Source organism: Podarcis gaigeae, assembly GCF_964106915.1.
Source record: "Podarcis gaigeae genome assembly, chromosome: 10".
Classification (NCBI taxonomy): Eukaryota; Metazoa; Chordata; class Lepidosauria; order Squamata; family Lacertidae; genus Podarcis; species Podarcis gaigeae.
Window position 1 is genome coordinate 75,490,365 of NC_139686.1, and position 22,438 is coordinate 75,512,802.

Consider the following 22,438-nt stretch of genomic DNA (forward strand, 5'->3'; position numbering starts at 1 on the left):
CACAGCGCCTTGGCTTCAACAATGCATAAAAGACAACTCACTGATTGATTAATGAGATTAATCAACCAGAATGTTAGCTCTATGGAAATTTCCTCTTTACTACCTATTGCATTTAATTTCTGTGAAGCTGGATTAAGACTTCTGACAAAAGGCGATTTTTACTGGAAGAACCCCACTGTGATCTAGCTGAGAGGTTAATTCTTTTTACATGCATAAAGCATGTAACTCTGCTATGTAAAATATAAATAAACAAAGAACCAACCAACCTGTTCTTTAAGCTCAGCTAGTTGACTGGAAAGCTGCTTGACCAGGCTCATGGTGGACTCCAATCTCTCATGCAGGTTTCTGATTTCATTCTGTTCACTGTCACCTTCGTTGCTGACCAAGGACATGGCTCTCATCCGAGGGAACCAATCTAAATTCTTTTCCTGCACACACACAAGTAGAAAAATATTAGTTGTGACTTAAATATAAAATGAGATGGGGTGGAGTGGAGTGGGGCGATAGTCTGAATGATTTCTCAAGGATTCGTCCAACTCAGTGACTCTGATTGTAGAGGACGCAGGATTAGGAATTTATCTGTTCTCCTAGCCAATTGGTAGCTGCTTATCTGTAGGCAGTTCCTGTGAGATGACTCACATGACTGGTGCCTGACCATGTTGTTGGCTCACTGAGATATTCTCCCAGCCACATGGCAGCTGCTGGTGGGTAGGCAGCTGCCATAGGCTTGCGAGAATGAAAAATGTGAAATGTTTGCATCATACAGACACACTTGTCATTGGCTTAAGCTCCCTGTCCGATTTACACTTGGCAGCATAATGAACTGGTTTTCCGAGTGTGGGTTGGCCCAAGATGGATCTCAGCCTATTCTCTCCCTTCTTCCCAGCACCCCTTGCTCTAAAGACTCTCTTTACCTGACACCTCAAACACACACCCCATCACCATGGCAACCTCTATCTGGCCAGGCCCAAGAATTCCTCTCAGATGGGCCATCAGCACCTTTTGTCATGTTAATGCCCCTATCCCAAGTGTGGCCCTGGCTTGGAAAGAAAGCTTAGCCTGTATTTTTCCACTGTCCTGCAATCTTCACTTCAATACTCCAAATAATCAAAATTCTACAATTTATTAATTTCTAGGGTTTAGGGAGGGCCCCCCCAATCTATAACAATACCTTATTGGTTGCCCCACAGTTATCTCAATCTGATTTGGGAAGTGCTGCTACTTCGTTTTAATCGCATTTCCCTGTAGGTGGAAAGCAGATGGGAAGTGAGGGGCAGAAGGGGGTTGTCAACCTGGGAAGGTAGTCCATCTAGAAGAAGGAAAACTCTGATGCTAAACTTCTGCTGCCTTCAGAAGTCCCTAAGGCCTAATGGCGCCTTGTATGCCTCCTTCTGGCAACTCCTGCATCCAAGTTGGTGCCAAACGGATTGCTCTACTTTCCTTTGGACTGCACCAGCGAGGCTGAGAGGGGGCGTTGTCATTGGGGCAGCCCAGGAACTCCATACACATTGCCCAAGCTTATACCCTGGGGAGGTCACTTCAGTGCTGCTAATGCAGCATTTTGACGTCACCCCTGGAGACGTCACTCCATTGTGTTTCGAGACAGGCAGATGCCAACAACAGCAAAAATGGTTTTGGAGAGGGCAGAAATGAGAGTGAATCATAGAATCATAGAGTTGGAAGAGACCACAAGGGCCATCGAGTCCAACCCCCTGCCAAGCAGGAAACACCATCAGAGCACTCCTGACATATGGTTGTCAAGCCTCTGCTTAAAGACCTCCAAAGAAGGAGACTCCACCACACTCCTTGGCAGCAAATTCCACTGTCAAACAGCTCTTACTGTCAGGAAGTTCTTCCTAATGTTTAGGTGGAATCTTCTTTCTTGTAGTTTGGATCCATTGCTCCGTGTCCGCTTCTCTGGAGCAGCAGAAAACAACCTTTCTCCCTCCTCTATGTGACATCCTTTTATATATTTGAACATGTCTATCGTATCACCCCTTAACCTCCTCTTCTCCAGGCTAAACATGCCCAGCTCCCTTAGCCGTTCCTCATAGGGCATCGTTTCCAGGCCTTTGACCATTTTGGTTGCCCTCCTCTGGACACGTTCCAGTTTGTCAGTGTCCTTCTTGAACTGTGGTGCCCAGAACTGGACACAGTACTCCAGGTGAGGTCTGACCAGAGCAGAATAGGTAAAGGTAAAGGTACCCCTGCCCGTACGGGCCAGTCTTGACAGACTCTGGGGTTGTGCGCCCATCTCACTCAAGAGGCCAGGGGCCAGCGCTGTCCGGAGACACTTCCGGGTCACGTGGCCAGTGTGACATCGCTGCTCTGGCGAGCCAGAGCCGCACACGGAAACGCCGTTTACCTTCCCGCTGGTAAGCGGTCCCTATTTATCTACTTGCACCCGGAGGTGCTTTCGAACTGCTAGGTTGGCAGGCGCTGGGACCGAGCAGCGGGAGCGCACCCCGCCGCAGGGATTCAAACCGCCGACCTTTCGATCGGCAAGTCCTAGGCGCTGAGGCTTTAACCCACAGCGCCACCTGCGTCCCCTTTTGTCAGTGTCCTTCTTGAACTGTGGTGCCCAGAACTGGACACAGTACTCCAGGTGAGGTCTGACCAGAGCAGAATACAGTGGCACTATTACTTCCCTTGATCTAGATGCTATACTCCTATTGATGCAGCCCAGAATTGCATTGGCTTTTTTAGCTGCCGCATCACACTGTTGGCTCATGTCAAGTTTGTGGTCAACCAAGACTCCTAGATCCTTTTCACATGTAATGCTCTCAAGCCAGGTGTCACCCATCTTGTAATTGTGCCTCTCATTTTTTTTTTGCCCAAGTGCAATACTTTACATTTCTCCCTGTTAAAATTCATCTTGTTTGTTTTGGCCCAGTTCTCTAATCTGTCAAGGTCGTTTTGAAGTGTGTTCCTGTCCTCTGGGGTGTTAGCCACCCCTCCCAGTTCAGTGTCATCTGCAAATTTGATCAGGATGCCCTTGAGTCCATCATCCAAGTCGTTGATAAAGTTGTTGAATAAGACCGGGCCCAAGACAGAACCCTGTGGCACCCCACTAGTCACTCTTCTCCAGGATGAAGAGGAACCATTGATGAGCACCCTTTGAGTTCGGTCAGTCAGCCAGTTACAAATCCACTGAGTGGTAGCATAGTCAAGACCGCATTTTACCAGCTTCTTTACAAGAATATCATGGGGCACCTTGTCAAATGCCTTGCTGAAATCAAGGTAGGCTACATCCACTGCGTTCCCTTCATCTACCAGGCTTGTAATTCTGTCAAAAAACGAGATCAGGTTAGTCTGACATGACTTATTTTTCAGAAATCCATGCTGACTATTGGTGATCACAGCATTCCTTTCTAGGTGCTCACAGACGGTTTGCTTAGTGATCTGCTCCAGAATCTTCCCTGGTATTGATGTCAGACTGACTGGGCGGTAATTATTTGGGTCCTCTCTTTTCCCCTTTTTGAAAATAGGGACAACATTTGCCCTCCTCCAGTCTGTCAGGACTTCGCCTGTTCTCCAGGAATTCTCAAAGATGACTGCCAGTGGTTCTGAGATCACATCTGCCAGTTTTTTTAATACTCTTGGATGCAGTTCATCTGGCCCTGGAGACTTGAATACATCTAGACTAGCCAAGTATTCTTGTACTATCTCCTTAGTTATTCTGGGCTGTGTTTCCTTTGCTGAATCATTTGCTCCAAATTCTTCAGGTCGGGCATTGAATGAATTAATTTATTACGGTCATAGACCAGAAAAAACAACAACGATAGTTTACAAGGGGAGTAATGGTGTCAATTAAAAATTATAAAATTATACATAAAAGCAATACACATATGCACACACACACACACACACACACGCACACACGCACTACAATGTATGTATAGACTTAAAAAATGAGGGGGCTTGTCCAGGGGTCAAGTCTTTTACTTTTTTACAGCTAATGCCCTCCGCTTGATCGCAGCCGCAGAAAATTTGGCCACTTTCAGTGTTACTTCTGGGTTTTTATCTCCTAGTAGGATTTTCAGCCGCTGAGATTCAGATCGACCTGGAAATTTCTGAACAATAGGGGAAATAAACAGTGACCTGATATCCCCATAGAGGTCGCAGTGTAGCAACACATGTGAAACCGTTTCCACCTCTTTCAGACCACATGGGCAGACTCGTTCAGCATAGGGTTTGCCCACGTATCTGCCCTTTAGTAAGGCAGATGGCAGTACATCAAATCTGGTAAGGGTAAACGCCCGCCTGTATTTTGCGATTTGTAAATCCAGCAAATATGGTGTTAGATTGAACCCTTTTCCATAATCTTGGATGGCTGGATATTTATCTATCTTGCTCATATGGTCCTGAAGCTCTACATCTCCTATTCGCTGGCTCACCATCCTTTTAGCCTTTTCAAAACCTGAGGCTATAAGTTCTTGTGGGGAAAGCCCCAGGCCCTTCAATTTTTCATAGAGCAACAATCTCCATTTAGACTGGAACGGGTCTAATAGAGTCAATGGAGCCACTCCCACTGGGAAAAATATGAGTTTTAGCCAGAAGTGAATCTTCAGGATCCATATCCTGGCATTGATAGGGAGTTGACCTACCTCCAGCCTAATGGCTGTGTTGGAAACACAGGTAGGTAACCCTAGTAGGGAGCGGTAAAATTTAGTTTGTACAGATTCCAGGGACTTGAGTTTTTGACAATTAAATATCTGGGTGCCATACATCAGTTGTGGAAGTATTTTTGCGACGAAGACCTGGGAGGCAGCAGGAACATATTGACCTCCTTTTCTATAGAAGAATCTTATGATAGCTCTGGAAGATCTTTGCGCATTTGCAATGGAATTCTTAATCTGATGGCACCAGGATCCCTTCTCATCAAAGATTATTCCAAGATATCTAAAGGATGTTGCTTGCTCAATAGGTTGGTTATTAATTTTCCATTTATGTCGGAGTTTTCTCTTGGAGAACACCATAATTTTTGATTTAGTGTAATTTATTATTAGGTGTTCAGCTTCGCAATACTCTGTAAGAGCTCGTAAAAGTTTTCTTAGACCCACACAAGAGAAGGAAATAAGTGCCGCATCATCTGCGTACAAAAGGACTGGGATTGGTATATTATTTAGGTTTGGGGGATGAGTACTTGCATCCTCCATCTTTCTGACTAAGGAGTTTATGTAGAAATTAAATAGGATAGGGGCAAGAACACAGCCTTGCTTGACACCATGGAAACTTTGGATTTCCTTTGATAGGTTCCCATAACGGTCACATCTAACACGGATCCGAGTATTTTCATGTAGTCTACGGATAAGAAGCAAAAGACGTCTGTTGATGTTTGTGGCACTTAATTTTTCCCAAAGTCTGTGCCGGGGTATCAAATCGAAAGCTGATTTGAAATCTATAAAGGCTACATAGAGGGAGCCTCCTTTCTTTGAGGTGTATTTCTCCACTAGATGTTGCAATACCAGTCCTTGGTCTAAAGTTGATCTATGTGCCCTGAAACCAGCCTGGGCTTCCTTAAGGATGTGCTCCCATTCCAGCCAGTCCGCAAACTTTTCACATAAGTGAGTTGCGTAAAGTTTGCTAATAATGCTTAAGAGACTGATTGGTCTGTAATTGGCTGGATCAAGTTTACAGCCTTTCTTGAATATGGGAACGATGATTGCCAATCCCCAGTCCTCTGGTATTATTGCTGTTTGATCTATGCTGGTGAATAGGGTGGCAAGGACTGGGGCCCACCAGTCAATATTGGCTTTGAGAAGCTCAGGGGAGATATTATCTGCTCCCGGGGCTTTTCTGTATTTGAGTGCCTGAATAAGCCTCCTGACCTCCGCAACCGCAGGTCGGGCATTGTTTTCTTTATCGGAGAAGACTGAGGCAAAGAAGGCATTGAGGAGTTCAGCCCTTTCTGTGTCCCCTGTTTGCATCTCACCATCTTCTCCTTTGAGTGACCCCGCTGTTTCTTTGTTCTTCCTTTTGCTACGAACATACCCATAAAAGCCTTTTTTGTTGCCTTTAACCTCTCTAGCAAGCCTGAGTTCATTCTGTGCTTTAGCTTTTCTGACTTTGTGTCTACACGTGCTGGCTATTTGTTTGAATTCCTCTTTGGGGGTTTCCCCCCTTTTCCATTTTTTGTACACATCCTTTTTTAATCTTAACTCAGTTAAAAGTTCTTTAGATAGCCACCCTGGCTTCTTTAGGCACCTTCCATGTTTCCGTCTCATTGGTATTGCCTGAAGTTGTGCTTTTACTATCTCCCTCTTAACAAACTCCCAGCCATCATGAACTCCCTTTCCTTTTAGTATTACTGTCCATGGGATCTCACCCAGCACTTCCCTAAGTTTTATGACGTCGGCTTTCTTAAAGTCAAGAAATTGAGTCCTAGTATGATTGGCTGCTCCTTTCCGCTGTATAGTAAACTTCAGAAGAGCATGATCACTTGCGCCTAATGATCCTTCCACTTCTACCCCACTAACCAGGTCATCAACATTGGTTAGGACCAGATCTAAAATGGCTGTTCCTCTTGTTGCTTCTCTCACTTTCTGGACAATGAAGTTGTCTGCAAGGCCAGTGAGGAATCTGTTTGACCTTATGCTCTTGGCTGAGTTTGACATCCAATAAATATCCGGGTAATTGAAGTCCCCCATTACTACTATCTCCCTTCTTTTTGCATGCTTGGCCATCTGTTCCAGGAAGGCATCATCTAGGTCCTCCGTTTGGCTTGGGGATCTATAGTAAACTCCCACAATGAGGTCACTGTTATTCTTCTCTCCCTTAATTTTGACCCAAATGCTCTCACTTTGGCTTTGAGGTTCTAAATCTTGGATCTCTTCACAGGTATACACATCCCTGACATATAACGCCACTCCTCCTCCTTTCTTGTCTGGTCTGTTTCTCTGAAATAGATTGTATCCCTCCATTATTACATTCCAATCGTGGGGCTTATCCCACCAGGTTTCAGTGATGCTTATTATGTCATATTTAGTTTGCTGTACCAAGAGCTCAAGTTCATCTTGTTTATTTCCCATGCTTTGCACATTAGTGTACAGACATTGAAGTCCATTAATCATTCCACTGTGTCTCTTATTTAAGGATTTTTTCCTCCCACCACTAGGTCTGTGTGCTGTTTGCTCCATTTGGTCTATGACATTTGGATGATCATCTTCATCAATTGATAGACTCCTACCTTCAGGAGCACTGTCTCCCTCCCCCACATGGAAAGGATTTGCTGAAACAATTAATAGAAGTGGAATACAAAAAGGGAGGTGAGAGGAGGTCGATGAAACAAGGGAATGAAAGATAGAGTAATGAAATGGTATGATGTATGTTTTTTAAAATGTTGTTGTTTTGTTTTGTGTAATTTAGTGTGTTAAGGTTGTGTTTTGTACTGTTTATATTGTATTGTATTGTCTTTGTTTTTCTCTTGTTTTTTCTTCTTGTCTTTTTTCTTCTCTTTTTTTTCTTGTAAGTTTTAAAAGTAATAAATATCATTCTTTTTAAAAAAATATAGTTTGGCATAGAATGAGTAATCATCACAACAACTGGCAATTAACATAACTAAAATTATAAGATGTTAAAACAAAAATTATCCCAAACCAACATGTTAGCAGGTCCTGCAATGTTTTCTTAAAGTCAATTAAACCACTCTGCCAAACACCCTAGACAAGAAAAGTTATTATGGAAATAGGATTGTTCATTTATAATATCACACCTGCCAATAGTCCTGATTTCTCTAAGACATGACGGATTGACAGAAGTGGCCCACTTCCTCCTCCGCTGCCTCTGCAAGGTCTCCACCGAGGCCTGGAAGCCTACCGAGGCTGTGGACATACATGCTTCAGGAAGCCAGGCCGCACTTCTGGAAGTACACTTCCAGTGCAGCACCGGCTTCCTTTTTTATTATTATTAAATTTATTGACCTTTTCCAAAAAACAAAATAAAAAATATTTACAATCATTCTTAGTGTCATCTTATTTACATTGCGCTGAGTCACGCCTCGACTTCCTTCCTTCCCAGTTGCGGTTTTCTTAATATACATATTCTCTTACAGTTTCTTCTACATTTCTATACACGTCACAAGAGTTATGTTAACCCTGCTGTAGTTCTTAAACTTCTACAGTTGATTCCTATATATGTTACAAATTTACCCCATTCTTCTACGAACTTTGCCCCTTTTTGGTGTCGGATTTTATATGTCATTTTCGCTAATTCTGTATATTCAAAAAAATTAGCCTGCCATTCCATAACTGTTGGGATCTCTGGTGACTTCCATTTTTGGGCTACAAGAACCCTAGCTGCCACCATAGCGTATTGGAATAATGTATGATCCTCCTTTTTTATTTCATCCCCTATTATCCCTAATAAGAATGTCTCCGGTTTTTTTCGGGAAAGTGTACCTAAAAAGTTTCTTAAGTTCATTATATATTAGATCCCAATTTTTTTTTCATTTCATCACATAACCACCACATATGGTAGAGATCCCCATCCTTACGTTTACATTTCCAACAGGCTTTGTTACCCATTTTGTACATTTTCGCCAATTTGACCGGGGTAACATACCACCGGAACATCATTTTTTCCAGGTTTTCCCTTAAAGTGGAACATGCTGTAAATTTCATCCCTTTGTTCCATAAATTTACCCGTTTATCATATTCTATGTTGTAACCAAAATCAATTGCCCACTTTACCATCACTTCTTTTATTAACTCGCCCTTGGTATCCCATTCCAACAGGAAATTGTACATCTTGGATAAATGTTTTGTTCTTCCTTCCAAAATTTCTATTTGGAATTTAGATTTTTTCTCACTAAATCCTATTTTTTTTATCCTCATTCCATAATGCATTTACCCGATGGTATTGTAACCACCCTGTTAACCCATATTTTAATTCCTCATAAGTTTTGATTTTCCATCCACTCTCCATTTTTACTAATATATCTTCATGTTATTCTCTTTCCTTCCATATTCAGTTTTTTTGTTGTTAATATATCTATTGATGATAGCCACCAGGGTGTGTTTCTTTCTAGTAAATTTTTATTTTCCCCCCAAACTTCATACAGGGCACCTCTAAAAATATGATTCATGAAACCTTTATGGACTTTCACCTTGCTATGCCACAAATAAGAATGCCATGCATATCTATTATTGTATCCTTCCAAATCCAACAAGTCCGTGTTTTCCAAGATGATCCATTCCTTAATCCAACATAAACAGGATGCTTCATAATATAGTTTCAAATTTGGTACTGAAAACCTTCCTTTTTCCTTCCAGTCTGTTAATAATTGAAATTTGATCCTTGGTCTCTTTCCTTGCCAAATAAATCTTGATAGGGTTTTTTTTGCCAATCCTTAAACTGAGATGACCCCTTAATCACAGGGATCGTTTGAAAGAGAAATAACATCTTTGGAAGAATATTCATTTTAATCTCTGCCATTCTCCCGGTCCAGGACAGCTTTAATCTATTCCATATATACAGATCTCTTTTAATTTCTTTCCATATTGAGGTGTAATTATCACTAATTAAATTAATATTTTTCATTGTTAACCAGATCCCTAGGTATTTTACTTTTTTCGCTACTTTAATTCCACACTTCTGTTCTAATTGCTCTATCGCATTCCTCTCCATATTTTTAACCATCATTTTAGTCTTCATTTTATTTGTAGTCTTTGATATTGCCAGGGAACTGCCATCGGAGCTAGAGGCGGAGGGAAGGCTCCAGAGGGATGCCGGAGAGGGTCCCAGTAGGGAGAGAGGCAGCCCATCTGCTGGGGAAGGAAATCAGCGTAACACCAGTGGAGAGCGGGGGCAGATGGGGGAATCGGAGAGGAGGCTCCAGGACTCTTCACCGGAGACCAGCAGGGAGAGCACGGGCGCTCCGCTGCCCACACCCTCCCTGCGCAGAAGACTTCCGCGCAGGGAGAGTAGGCGGAGACTAGGCGTCAAAGAATTTCTTTGCTGGAAGAAGTTCAAGAAACGCCCACTGACGGATTCTGCCAGCGACTGAGACAGCCACGAAGTGAAAGGCTGTCCAGACAGAAAGGGTTCAACCAGGTAACCTAGCCAGGAGTGGCGGCAACTTACGCACGAGCAACCCCTAGAATCATTACAGATATGAAATGTGTAAAATTAATTTTTAAAAATGGATTAAAAAATAATAATAAATAAAATAGGACTAACAACGGTGGCATTGACGGAGACAGTAGCGCCAACCTGGGCCCCAGATTATGGGTGCCCAACACGTGTGTGCCATATCACATGATGTCATGACGTGACTTCACATTGATGCACGCATATGCTTTGGCACCATGGAGGTGACTAAGCACTTTATGAGAGGGAGCAGGGAGCATGGCCAAATAAAACTGCCCATCGCTTCTGATTTGTGGTGCTATTAATGGAAAATGAGCAAGCTGTCAAGGGCACAAACAGAAGGCACTTTCCTTTTCACTGCTAGGACTGGGTCTATCCTCAGCTGCATTTTGGAGGAGCAAAGAATGAGGAGGGGGAAAAGAAAGATCTGGCAATGTTAGTGTGAACTCCCTCCACCCCATTTTTTTGTATCTTTTGTGGTCTTGCTGATGTGGTGGACGGTCCCTCCGCATTCCTGCCTCAAGTCCCTTCATCTCAACTTACTTCTTCGGGAGAAGGTGGCAATTATTGCCAAGTAAATGTGCGTAGGAATGGGGCTATGCTGGAGCCAATGCAGCCACTACTGCTGCCAGCCCAGCCACTCTCTAGCCCGCAGTTGGCGCAAGTGGTGCTGCAGCTGCCACCGGCTAGGCTGGTCCCTGGCATCCCTGCTCCCACAGCCTCACCTGCTTTTCTGACTACAAAGTTGCCAGAGTTCCCCCACCCTGGCAAGCAGCTTACACGTTTCAGAGCAGGTCCCCATCCCAGCTGCTGAGCTCTCTGCACCACTGTGATGATGTCGACACTTTTCTTACAGCTGCCCATTCGTGGCAAGGTGAAGGAGGCCAGGACACATCACACAGGGTTTCCCTCAATGCTGCAGGATCCAGGCAAGGGAAAAGGACGGAACCAGTGGCCTGGGAGACTCAGTGGAGGGAATGTCCTATATGCACAGAGCAGCAGAATCTGGTATCCTCAAATTATTTCTGATGCAGACCATGAAGCTGGGCTGAAGAATCCATCCACCACTTTTAAAAAGCTAATACCATGTGCTTCTCTTTAAACTGGACTTATGTTTAGTACAGCATTCCCACTCAAACAATATAATTCCACAACATAGCTCATTCCAGGGAGAGTATCAAATAAAACCCAGCAATCTACTGCCAACATTTTAAGTCATTAAACTTCCAAAATTGGTTTTTCATACTCAAAGCATGGAGTACATAGAGGCCTTTGTGACTTTGTTAATATTTTAGGGGCTCAACTCCAGAGATCCCACCATTAGCACTAATGAAAAGTACATTAGTGCAGGGGTCAGCAAACTTTTTCAGTAGGGGGCCAGTCCACTATCCCTCAGACCTTGGGGGGGGGGGGTGGCGGACTATATATATTTTTTGGGGGGGGGAATGAATTCCTATGCCATACCCCACAAATAACCCAGAGATTCATTTTAAATAAAAGAACACATTCTACTCATGTAAAAACACGCTGATTCCCAGACCATCCACAGGCCAGATTTAGAAGGTGATTGGGCCAGATTCGGCCCCTGGGCTTTAGTTTGCCTCTCCGTGCATTAGTGCACTGCACCAGTAATTTCCAACTGCGGGCACTAGAGATACACTTAATGAATTACTACTGTTAGTTCACATTGAAATAATGAAAGAAATGGTGGGTGAATTGAGGAAGAATAAAAGCCCAGTGCTTCCTTCAATAATGTAAAAGTGCTGCTAAACAATACTAAAATTGATTCACATTTGTAACCAAAATCTGCAGGTGATAAAATGGCAGGGGAAGCCATTTAGCCAAATATTCTCCAGGGAATCATACAAGATTCAAAATTATGCTAGATTTGCCCCCAATCTTATTTTTTGTCTTAATCCAGTGGTGGTGTTTAATCTTTTTCTGTTCACCACTTGCATGTTTTAAAGGGATCCATGAAAAATATGCTTGTGAAGATGTTGCCCATTGGTGAAGGTCTTAGATACAGCTAGGTTAGGAACCTAGGACACTGCCTTCTTCCTGATCAGATAATTTGTCCAGGAGCTCAGTACTCTTGACTGATCTGTAGTGACTCTCCAGGGTCTCAGGCACAAAGGGATCTTTCCCATCACCTGCAACCTGCAGTCCTCTTAACAGGAGATGCCAGGCACCGTAACCAGGCACCTTTTGCTGCAAAGTATGGGCTCAATCACTATGCTAAGGCCCCTTAAGTCAAGTTAAGAATTGACAAATCAAGCAATAAAAGATCAAGATGATGTACATGAGTCTAACTGCATCCATGTGCACCAAGTCTAACGCAGTTTCTTACCCTTCAAGGCTTTTACAGATCTCTCGGGGTGGGGGTGGGGGGGCTGAAACGCAAGGAGAAAGAAAGGTCTGACCTTTACAACTACAATTTATCTGCATGAAGTGTGTCAGAAAAACAGCAGCTGTATCTTGGGAGTTCCCAAGTCTCCTACCTCCAAATAGCTGCATCCTTGGGACAATGAGGCTTGCACACAGAGTGACTTCAAAATGTCTGCACAGCTTTCACAGGCTACCAAACTCAGTTTCATGCTGTTGCCATTTTTGCACATCATACTATTGGAATAGTTCTATGCATTGCAGAAGTGGAGACCTCTATTCTTTCTTTGTACTGTTGCTTGGCAGTGGGCATTTTTCTCTTTTAGGAAACATCAGCCAGTGATTCAGGACAAAAAAAGGAGACTTACAAACTGGATAAGCATACTGAGTATGAGAGTGCAGGAGCCTGAGGGTAACTGTGAACTTTGCCTTCATATTTTCATTATGCCCAGTGCTGGGCCTTTGCCTTGGGTTACTGCAAATGCATTTAAATACCTTTGTAACTATACAGTTGGTGGCTTCTCACAGTTCTTGTGGTTGTTGTTGTTTATTCAATGTATATACCACCCTTTAACTGAAGATCCAAGGGCAGTGTAGAACAATAAAACATAAATTACATATCATAATAATGAAATCCAATAAAACTGTCAAAGGAAAAATTAATAATAACCGTCCGCCCCCGCCCCCCCCCCCCATTAAAAGGCCTGGGTAAAGAGGACGTTTTGCACTTGGTGCCTAAAATATGTAATGATGGTGCTAGGCAAGCAAGACCTGAAAGGCCCACCTCCCTGAAGTAAGACTTATATAAAAGTGACTCACCACAATCATTTGAGCCACATAACTTTCGGGACCAGTGTATTCTGTTGGGTCTTTCACCCTGACCAGAACTATGAAGTATAAATAGTGCCACATGTTGTGTTCTGCCTTTATGTGCTCCTCAAAGGAAACTGTCTTATTATCAAATTTGTCTCGCTCAAGCCCTGCAAAAAAGGAGACACACACCAAAAATATTTCATTAGTTCCATCATCTTGTCAACACTTGTCTTAATTACAAGTTCTTTTTTAAAAAAACTACCACACACACACACACACACACACACACACAGTGTAAAAACAGAGTCTTCAAGACCAACAATTTCATTAAGGCATATATCAGATATGATATTTATTTCTAGTATTTGTTTTCCGTCTTTGCAAAAAGAAAAAAGAAAAGGCTCCAGAATAAGAAAGAAATTGCAGAGGTTTGACAACCATATGTCAGGAGTGCTCTGATGGTGTTTCCTGCTTGGCAGGGGGTTGGACTCGATGGCCCTTGTGGTCTCTTCCAACTCTATGATTCTATGATCTAAAATAAAGGGGATGGAAATGAAGATAAAATCTACCAGGCTGCCCAAATGCTCACTATCCAATTTCTCAGAGGAATAGCTTCTATAACAATAGATGATGACGAACAAGTGATGATGTTGAGTTTCAGAACTTAGGTTGGTGACCTGGGAAACAGCAAATGTTTTATGATCCGAATGAAAATCCCTTTGAATTTCAGCCAGGATTATAAATGTTTGGATCTTTGCCAAATATCCCCTTTCCCTTCGTCCTCATCCCCTGAAACTTACCTTTCAGCAACAATGATTTTGTGAAAGTGGGAGCTGTGTGCTGGGCCTTCACCAATAGAGGGCTGCTAAGTATTTGAAATGAGCCAGAACTTTCAAAGATTTCAGATAACTTTTAATAAGATTTCTCTGAAAATGCTGGAAAGAACAAGCCAATTCAGAAACAAGATGGGGAAAGTTTGCCCATCTCTAGGAAGACTCAAGCACTCCACTTTTTGGCTTCCACAGTAAAAAGGTAAAGGGACCCCTGTCCAGTTGTGACCAACTCTGGGGTTACGGCGCTCATCTCGCTTTAATGGCCGAGGGAGCCGGCGTACAGCTTCCGGGTTATGTGGCCAGCATGACTAAGCCACTTTCTGGCGAACCAGAGCATGGAAACGCCATTTACCTTCCCGCCAGAGCGGTACCTATTTATCTACTTGCACTTTTGACGTGCTTTCGAACTGCTAGGTTGGCAGGAGCAGGAACTGAGCAACAGAAGCAACTGCCGACCTTCTGATCGGCAAGTCCTAGGCTCTATGGTTTAACCCACAGCGCCACCTGCGTCCCTGGCTTCCACAGTATTTCAACCTAAAAATTCTAATATAAGCATAACTGAGACTTCCATATACCTCTTTTGCGTGTTCAAGTGTTCCATGCAGACTAGCTTGCCAATGACCCTACTTATTTCTAAGATTTATTACCTGCCAAGGTAAAGTTAAAACACCACCAGAATACTTTTTTTAAAAAAAACCACACAACAAACCAACCAACTCATCAGGTTAATTTACACTTTTCAAGAAGCCTACAAAAATATTTTTTAACTGTCAAGGGTAAGGGTAAAAAGGTGCATCTGCAGCATATGGCAAAAGCTGAATAATGATGATTCTAGACACACCTCTGTAGGGCGTTCTACAATTTTGGAGCTACCACAGAGAAAGTCCTCTGCTGAGCTCTTTGCCACTCCTTGAATTCCCAACCTTAACACCCAGGGGGGTCTCTGGGAAAGGAGGAAGTCTTTCAGATATTTGTTGCCCACATCATGCGGGGCTTCAAATACCAATGTGAGCAACCTGAATTGGGCTCAGAAATAAACTGGCACCCAGTACAGTTGATTTAGAATAGGAGTTATTTGGGTTCTAGAGATCACCCCAGCCAGTAACCTTTCCACTGCATTCTGGTTCAGGTGAAGTTTCCAAAGCATCTTCATTGGCATTGCAATTTGAAGGTTGCAAGACCACGGAGAACAGTGGCCATCATCTCTGTCTTAAAAGGGTCCATAACTAGTGAGCCAGCTGTAGCTGGAAACAGCCAATCTTAGTCACCAAACCCCTCTGGACCTCCAGTGATAGTGCTGGTTCCAAAAGTATCACTGTTAATAATCTGCTCCTTCAAAGGAAGTGCAACCTTTTCTGGAACAGGTCATCTCCTTACCTTTTGGACCTGAGAACATGTAGCGCCTCTATCTTATCTGGACTGGGCAAATTGTGATGGTTTGGGCAAGGGGTTGATGAGGTGTAAAGCAGGGCTTGCCAAAGGGGTTGGGGTTGGTGGGGGTGGGTAGGTGGGGTTGGCATGCACAGCTCGTACGTAAACAGGTCTGAAATAATTCAGTTACATACATGTTGTTTGGAGAACTAGACCACAGACCCTTCACACTGGATTAATCAGATAATAACTGAAAGCACCCGAACATAAGTTATTACTAGCAATGACAACACAAGACTAACTTAGGTCCTAGAGCAAGTGAACATCAATGTGATATTTTGACTGCCATTTGGTTTACTATCGGAAAGGAATAAGCTTAAATAAAACTCTTTAAAACTGCTTTCCCCTCACCCAATTTAATAGCTCGCTAACACATACCACAAATGAAACAGGTTGTCTTCAAGATTTCCTCTTTTTTTTGTTTTTCACTTCGGAGATCTGCAAATGTATCGATTATGACTCCAAAAATTAGGTTCAGGACAATAATGATGACAATGAAATAAAACAGGAGATCATAGACAACTCGAGCAGCAAAGAGGGGTTCCTGAAATGACAATAACGTGATGTCAATTTGCACCCAGCTGAGAAACATTTACTTTGGATCATCTGTGTTTTCAGAGCATGCATTCAGGCCAAGCAATTACATCCTGTTCATTTTATGTTGATGTAGCGGGAAATATGTATTATATTTCCACATTAAAAAATAAACCCCACCCCACAACTACCCATGGTTGTTCTGTTGCATCTGGTTTGGTTTACACTGACGAATTAGCTTGGTGACATAAAAATCTATTAAGTGAATATGGGTATTATCCAGCCAAAGCAAGGAATGGGATCAAGGCACTCCCTTTAAAACACTCCAAATAAAATCGAAAGGCATCTGTCTGTCTATCTATCTAGCATGCATGAGCATGAAGCTACATCATACAAAATGCTTACATCTTTAGAAGGCTTTCGGAGCACATCACCCACTCCACCACCATTTCTCAGGCCCTGGTTCAGAACTGTCACAATACACATTAGCAGAGTGTCACATGTCCTCTCAATCCCATCCTCATCTGGTTCTTCATCTGTGGATGGAACACATGTATGTACATGATACAGGACTAATCTTTTGACTAAGCTTTTCCAGAGAGACTAAGCTTTTGACTAATGGCAGAACTAGACAAATGTAGAGAACATGTGGTTGCTGCTAAACTGGCAGACAAACACCTCCACTTTCAGTAATGAGTGGTAGAATAAAATGCCTGACATAACATCATTGTGTTGAGAATTTCCCCCATCCCTTCAAGCTAATAAAATGATGCACTGACAGAGAAACTCTCCTTGTGATTATGTAATACCTTTTTTTTCTTTTTCTGGACATTATGCAGAGACAGGGCAGAGGAGAGGAAGATACACATGGTGGCTGCTTTTAGGGGCAACTATGTGTTCTGCATAGGGACGCGGGTGGCGCTGTGGGTAAAACCTCAGTGCCTAGGACTTGCCAATCGCATGGTCGGCGGTTCGATTCCCCGCGGTGGGGTGAGCTCCCGTCTTTCAGTCCCAGCTCCTGCCCACCTAGCAGTTCGAAAGCACCCTTAAGTGCAAGTAGATAAATAGGTACCACTTTATAGCGGGAATGTAAACGGCGTTTCCGTGTGCTGCGCTGGTGCCGGCTCGCCAGAGCAGCTTCGTCACGCTGGCCACGTGACCCGGAAGTGTCTCCGGACAGCGCTGGCCCCCGGCCTCTTAAGTGAGATGGGCGCACAACCCTAGAGTCGGATACGACTGACCCGTACGGGCAGGGGTACCTTTACCTTTATGTGTTCTGCATATAATCTCATTTTGGTCTAACTAAGCAGCAGATACTTGCTCAGGGAAAAACAGAAAATGTTTTGTGAGCATTCAACCAACCTAATTTTAAAGCTGGTATTGTAGTACTACAGTTCTCCTTTGAACATGTATCCATCATTGCTGTTAATCTTGTGGTAGGAACAGTGCCACTTTCTGAGAGAACAAAGAACAAAATGTTGGCAATGGAATGATTTGTTGCAAAAATATATGTACAGGGTATCAGCAGACACATTAAAAATTAAGACAGAAATAGGCTGACAATTTCACATTTTGGAACCAAATTTTGGTTTCAGATATACTCACTTGATCAAGGACCTAAATTTAAATACATTGCAAAATCTGTGGATAAAAGTCTTTTGGTGCTTTATTAATTTGTACGAGACAGCTTGAGATATATCTCTACCTTTGTTTTACTTAACAACAATTATGTAAATAACATTTGAACTCCCAAATAATTGTGTGTTCTGGCCATGATAAAACCCACAAGTCACCAAATCTCTCACTTAGTGTCAGAAGAAACAATGAAAGAAGACTGTTGAGGAAGAAGACTAAAGCACTGGCAGTAATGAAGAGATCAGGGTTTCACATTTACAATATATCACAGGCATTTTACTGTTGCTTCTGCCTAAATTACAGAACTAACATCAAACAGAACTCCATCTAGTTAGGATGAAATATATTCAAAGCTAGAAACAACTGTCAGATATCAAAATAACATCAATTTTTAAAAATCATTAAAGTATTCACAAAGAACGACAAGGAGGACACTGAGCTGAGGCATCATCTTTTTAAATCCAGAATATTTAAAGAGTTTCAAGGATGAAAACATAGTTTGATTCTCATTTATAAATATGTATGGAGTTGAGTAAAACACTAATTTAACATTTCTAAAGTGAGTAAACGACGTATATATCAGCTTTATTTGATCAAACACCTATTTTGCCTTATGCATCACAAATGATGACTCTGTGCTGAAAAGAAAGGATTTGAAGGAGCAAAGATCACAAAATGATACTACCCAAATAAGACTCCATTATCTATATAACATTCTGTTGTCACTGGAATGGAGATTGATCCTATCTGGAATTAATAATACACTACAGTGGAAACAAGTTTTGCTAGTAGGAGCAATACCTGTGATAGGTGTTCTTTCCACCTCCATGATGAAGTCATCTTTCAAGAACAAGAACCCAACAATGGAGAAGAGATACACAAGGATGAGCGCTAATACTGCAGTCAAAATAATGGAGCGTCCGTTCCGCGTAACACTTTTAATTACATTCAGTAAAGTCTCCTCTCTGTACACCAAGTCAAATAACTGGGGGGGGGGGGGGACAACATAAAACAGAAAAGTGATCAGCAGAGCTCCTTAAAGTGATTGCCACCTGAACTCAAGTAATGCAATAGTGCAGGGATTTTCAAACTCTGATCTGGGGGATCCCAGGATCAATTAAAAATTTACAGATTTCTCAATGAGAAAATCAGTAATGCAGGACAAGCTTCTGTGAAAGGCAGGTTGCCCACCAAGATCTATCCTCCCTGCCTATGTGCAGTCACGTGTCTGCTGAGTGTGTTGTAGGATGCACTCTCATTTCTGACTGAGTAATGCAGGGGACTAACAGATAGCTCAGTGCTTTGCATGAACTTAAAAACCACTGCATTAGAGGAATAAGCAGCACAATGATTTCAGTGGGCATTGTCCAGAGCTGGCCCAAGACACCACTTTCTGTCAATTCACATAACTAATCCTAAAGCATCAAGATTTTTCCATGGCATACAAATTGTTTTATGTTAATGATATTAAAGCAATCTTAACACCTGTAGGATTATTTTGTATAGTTTTTTGTTGTTGTTGTTGTTTTATGCGGATGACTGCTTGTTCTTAGCTCTCTTGAATATTGGAAGCAGTTGGACAGAAATACTTAAACCAGCAAGTAACCACCTTCTGTATGGCTCTCTGTTATAATGGGACAACAAAACAGTATGGAGAATATCATTGCAATCCATCACAAAGAGTTTAAAAAGTGGAAGAAAAAAATGGGACTGGATAGACACACCATATGAACACCTCAGAAAAAATATTTTAAAAGAACTCCACCCAAGTACAGGTGCTTTAATCATGTAATAACTAGTAATGCAATAACTATGATTATTAACAAATCCAGTATTATGGGTGAATCATCAATACTTAAAATGAAGATAGTCAAAGTGAAACAGGAAGCCTTTAGCTGCATGGTAACAGAAGCAGCAGCTTAAAAATGCTGCAGCTCCACCAGCCTCATTGACTGCCTCATGTAACTACCTACTCTTATGCAGCAAACTAGACCATGGCAAAAGCTTTAAAAAGGTGCCAATTTTGCTACAGCACTGATGGATGCATCAGGGATGTATGGGCTGGGTCAACTGTGAGCAGGAACAAATGTGTTCAGACCCTATGAGGGTTATAACACAGCAAAATGGAGCTCCTCAGCAACCTTCAAATAATAATAATAATAATACAGTGGTGCCCCGCAAGACGAATGCCTCGCAAGACGAAAAACCCGCTAGACGAAAGGGTTTTCCGTTTGCGAGTTGCTTCGCAAGACGAATTTCCCTATGGGATTGCTTTGCAAGAAGAAAGCCCATAGGGAAATCTCCGGGGACCTCTTTTAAATGCTGGCGGTGGGGAGCAAAGCCTTCCCCCCCCCTCCGGCCTTCAGAAGAGGTCCAGGAAGGCCAGCGGGGGCCGAAAGGCTTTGCTCCCCACCGCCAGCATTTTAAAAGCAGTCCGGGATAGCAGGGAAGTGCTGTTTCTCCGCTATCCCGGACGGCTTTTGAAGGCAGCCGGGGGGAGCAAAGACTTTTGCCCCCCACCGGCCTTCAAAAGAGGTCGCCCCTGCCTGCCTTCCCGCCAGCATTTTAAAAAACCCCGGGACAGCGGAGGACTTCTCCGCTGTCCCGGAGCGATTTAAAAGCCCCCGGGAAGGCAGGCAGGGGGGACAAAGACTTTTGCCCCCCCACCAGCCTTCAGAAGAGGTCCTGGACCTCTTCTGAAGGCCGGCGGGGGGGGGGCGAAAGTCTTTGCTCCCCCCCGCCTGCCTTCAAAAGCCGTCCGGGATAGCAGAGAAACACGCTGCGTTTCTCCACTCTCCCGGGAAGGCAGGCAGGGGGGAGCAAAGACTTTCGCCCCCCGCCGGCCTTCAGAAGAGGTCCCGGGGTGTTTTAAAATGCTGGCGGGCGGCAGCGAAGGCTTCGCTGCCGCCCGCCAGCATTTTAAGATCGCCCCGGACAGCGGAGAAGTCCTCCGCTGTCCCGGGGTTTTTTAAAATGCTGGGGGTGGGAAGAAAAGCCCTTGTCCCCCCCCAGCCTTCAGAAGAGGTCGGGGGACAGACTGTCCCCGGATCTGGTCTGAAGGCGGTTTCCATAGGAACGCATTGATTGATTTTCAATGCATTCCTATGGGAAACCGTGCTTCGCAAGACGAAAAACTCACAAGAAGAAAACACTTGCGGAACGAATTAATTTCGTCTTGCGAGGCACCACTGCGTCTTTATTGTCATTGCCCCCTCTCGGGGACAACAAAATTAAAAAGCCAAGGAAGGAAGGGGAGGACTCCTGGTGATGGGCGTGGTAGCCTGGGATGGAACTCCCAAGCAAGTAGGGATTTCCCTGTATTCCACAGGTGAGCTGCAGAAAGAATGTGGTTGGTCAAGTGAGCCATGGACTCCAAAAGGTTGAAAACCTCTACACTAAGGGATAAAGACATAAGGCTGGCTCAAAACATTTTGGCTACTCAGGTAGAAAACCCAAATGGCATTCACTAATGTTGTATGTTTATTTATTATTAAATTTATATCCCATCTGTGCACTGGATAGCTCAGTTGGCTAATAACGCCAACGTTGCAGGTTCAATCCCCATATGAGACAGCTGCATATTCCTGCATTGCAGGGGGTTTGAATATATGATCCTCAGAGTCCCTGTTCTATGATTCTATTATCCAAGGAACTCAAAGTGACACACACACTTACCCCCCTCCATTTTATCCTCACAAATACTTTGTGAGGTACTCTGCCCAAATCCAATTCAAATACATATTACTACACATGGGCTCAGTACCCTTTCATTTCAATGGCACTTTGCCTACTTGCCTAGTAGGCAAATCTGTTATCATGCAGCTAAAGGCTCCCTGTTTCATGAGCATGGAACTGATGCTCATACATCAGATCTGTCCATATCCTCCTCTGTCACCATGAACAATGCTCTAGATCTGCTGCCTGAGATGGCAGCCTCACCTTCCTTAATGATAAAAGTGATATGATCTAATATTATGACTTCATTTCCAAGCATCTGCAGAGATGCCTTCAATGCATGTGTTGTATTCCACAAAAAGTACATTCTGCAAACAGAGGTGAATAATACAAATAAGTAGAACATGGTTTTAAGTTCTTGTTTAAAGAAGGAAGAGGGAACGTCAGTTTAAAGAATGATGTTCTTTAAATTTGCATCACTACTAGCCAGTGTGGTGTAGTGGTTAAGAGCGGTAGTCTCGTAATCCTGGGGAACCGGGTTCGCGTCTCCGCTCCTCCACCTGCAGCTGCTGGGTGACCTTGGGCCAGTCACACTTCTGTGAAGTCTCTCAGCCCCACTCACCTCACAGAGTGTTTGTTGTGGGGGAGGAAGGGAAAGGAGAATGTTAGCCGCTTTGAGACTCCTTAAAGGGAGTGAAAGGCGGGATATCAAATCCAAACTCCTCCTCCTCTTCTTCTTCTTCTTCTTCTACTATTGCTATTAATCAATGGTATTAAAATATGTACATATTTTTAACCCACACAAACCAATAAGAAACACATCCTTCATGGTGTTAATCATCCTAAGATGATTGAATTGTACATCTAAAAATGCAATATGGGTGTGACTAATGACCAACATATGTGGACAAGCATTTGTATGACAAGCGTCATACAAATAGTGTCAGAACACCAGGATTGGCTGCCATTCCCTGCTGAGCTACATGATGTGAGAATTGAGATCTAACATGACTCAAATGAGTTGTATTTTTCATTTTGGCAAAACA

General features: G+C 43.2%; 1 protein-coding gene across 6 annotated transcripts in view; it reads right to left on the bottom strand.

The window, feature by feature from the left end:
* ITPR2 (inositol 1,4,5-trisphosphate receptor type 2) overlaps positions 1 to 22,438 on the bottom strand; it is a 322,485-nt gene that overhangs the window by 3,200 nt on the left and 296,847 nt on the right. For all 6 annotated transcript variants that reach the window (XM_083701231.1, XM_083701230.1, XM_083701229.1 and 3 more), the window contains 6 exons: positions 18,519 to 18,702; positions 17,445 to 17,537; positions 16,488 to 16,618; positions 15,927 to 16,092; positions 13,291 to 13,451; positions 267 to 428 (listed from right to left, as the gene is read on the bottom strand). In XM_083701231.1, the coding sequence (XP_083557357.1) occupies positions 267 to 428; positions 13,291 to 13,451; positions 15,927 to 16,092; positions 16,488 to 16,618; positions 17,445 to 17,537; positions 18,519 to 18,702 (897 nt within the window). The remainder of the gene's footprint in view (positions 1 to 266; positions 429 to 13,290; positions 13,452 to 15,926; positions 16,093 to 16,487; positions 16,619 to 17,444; positions 17,538 to 18,518; positions 18,703 to 22,438) is intronic.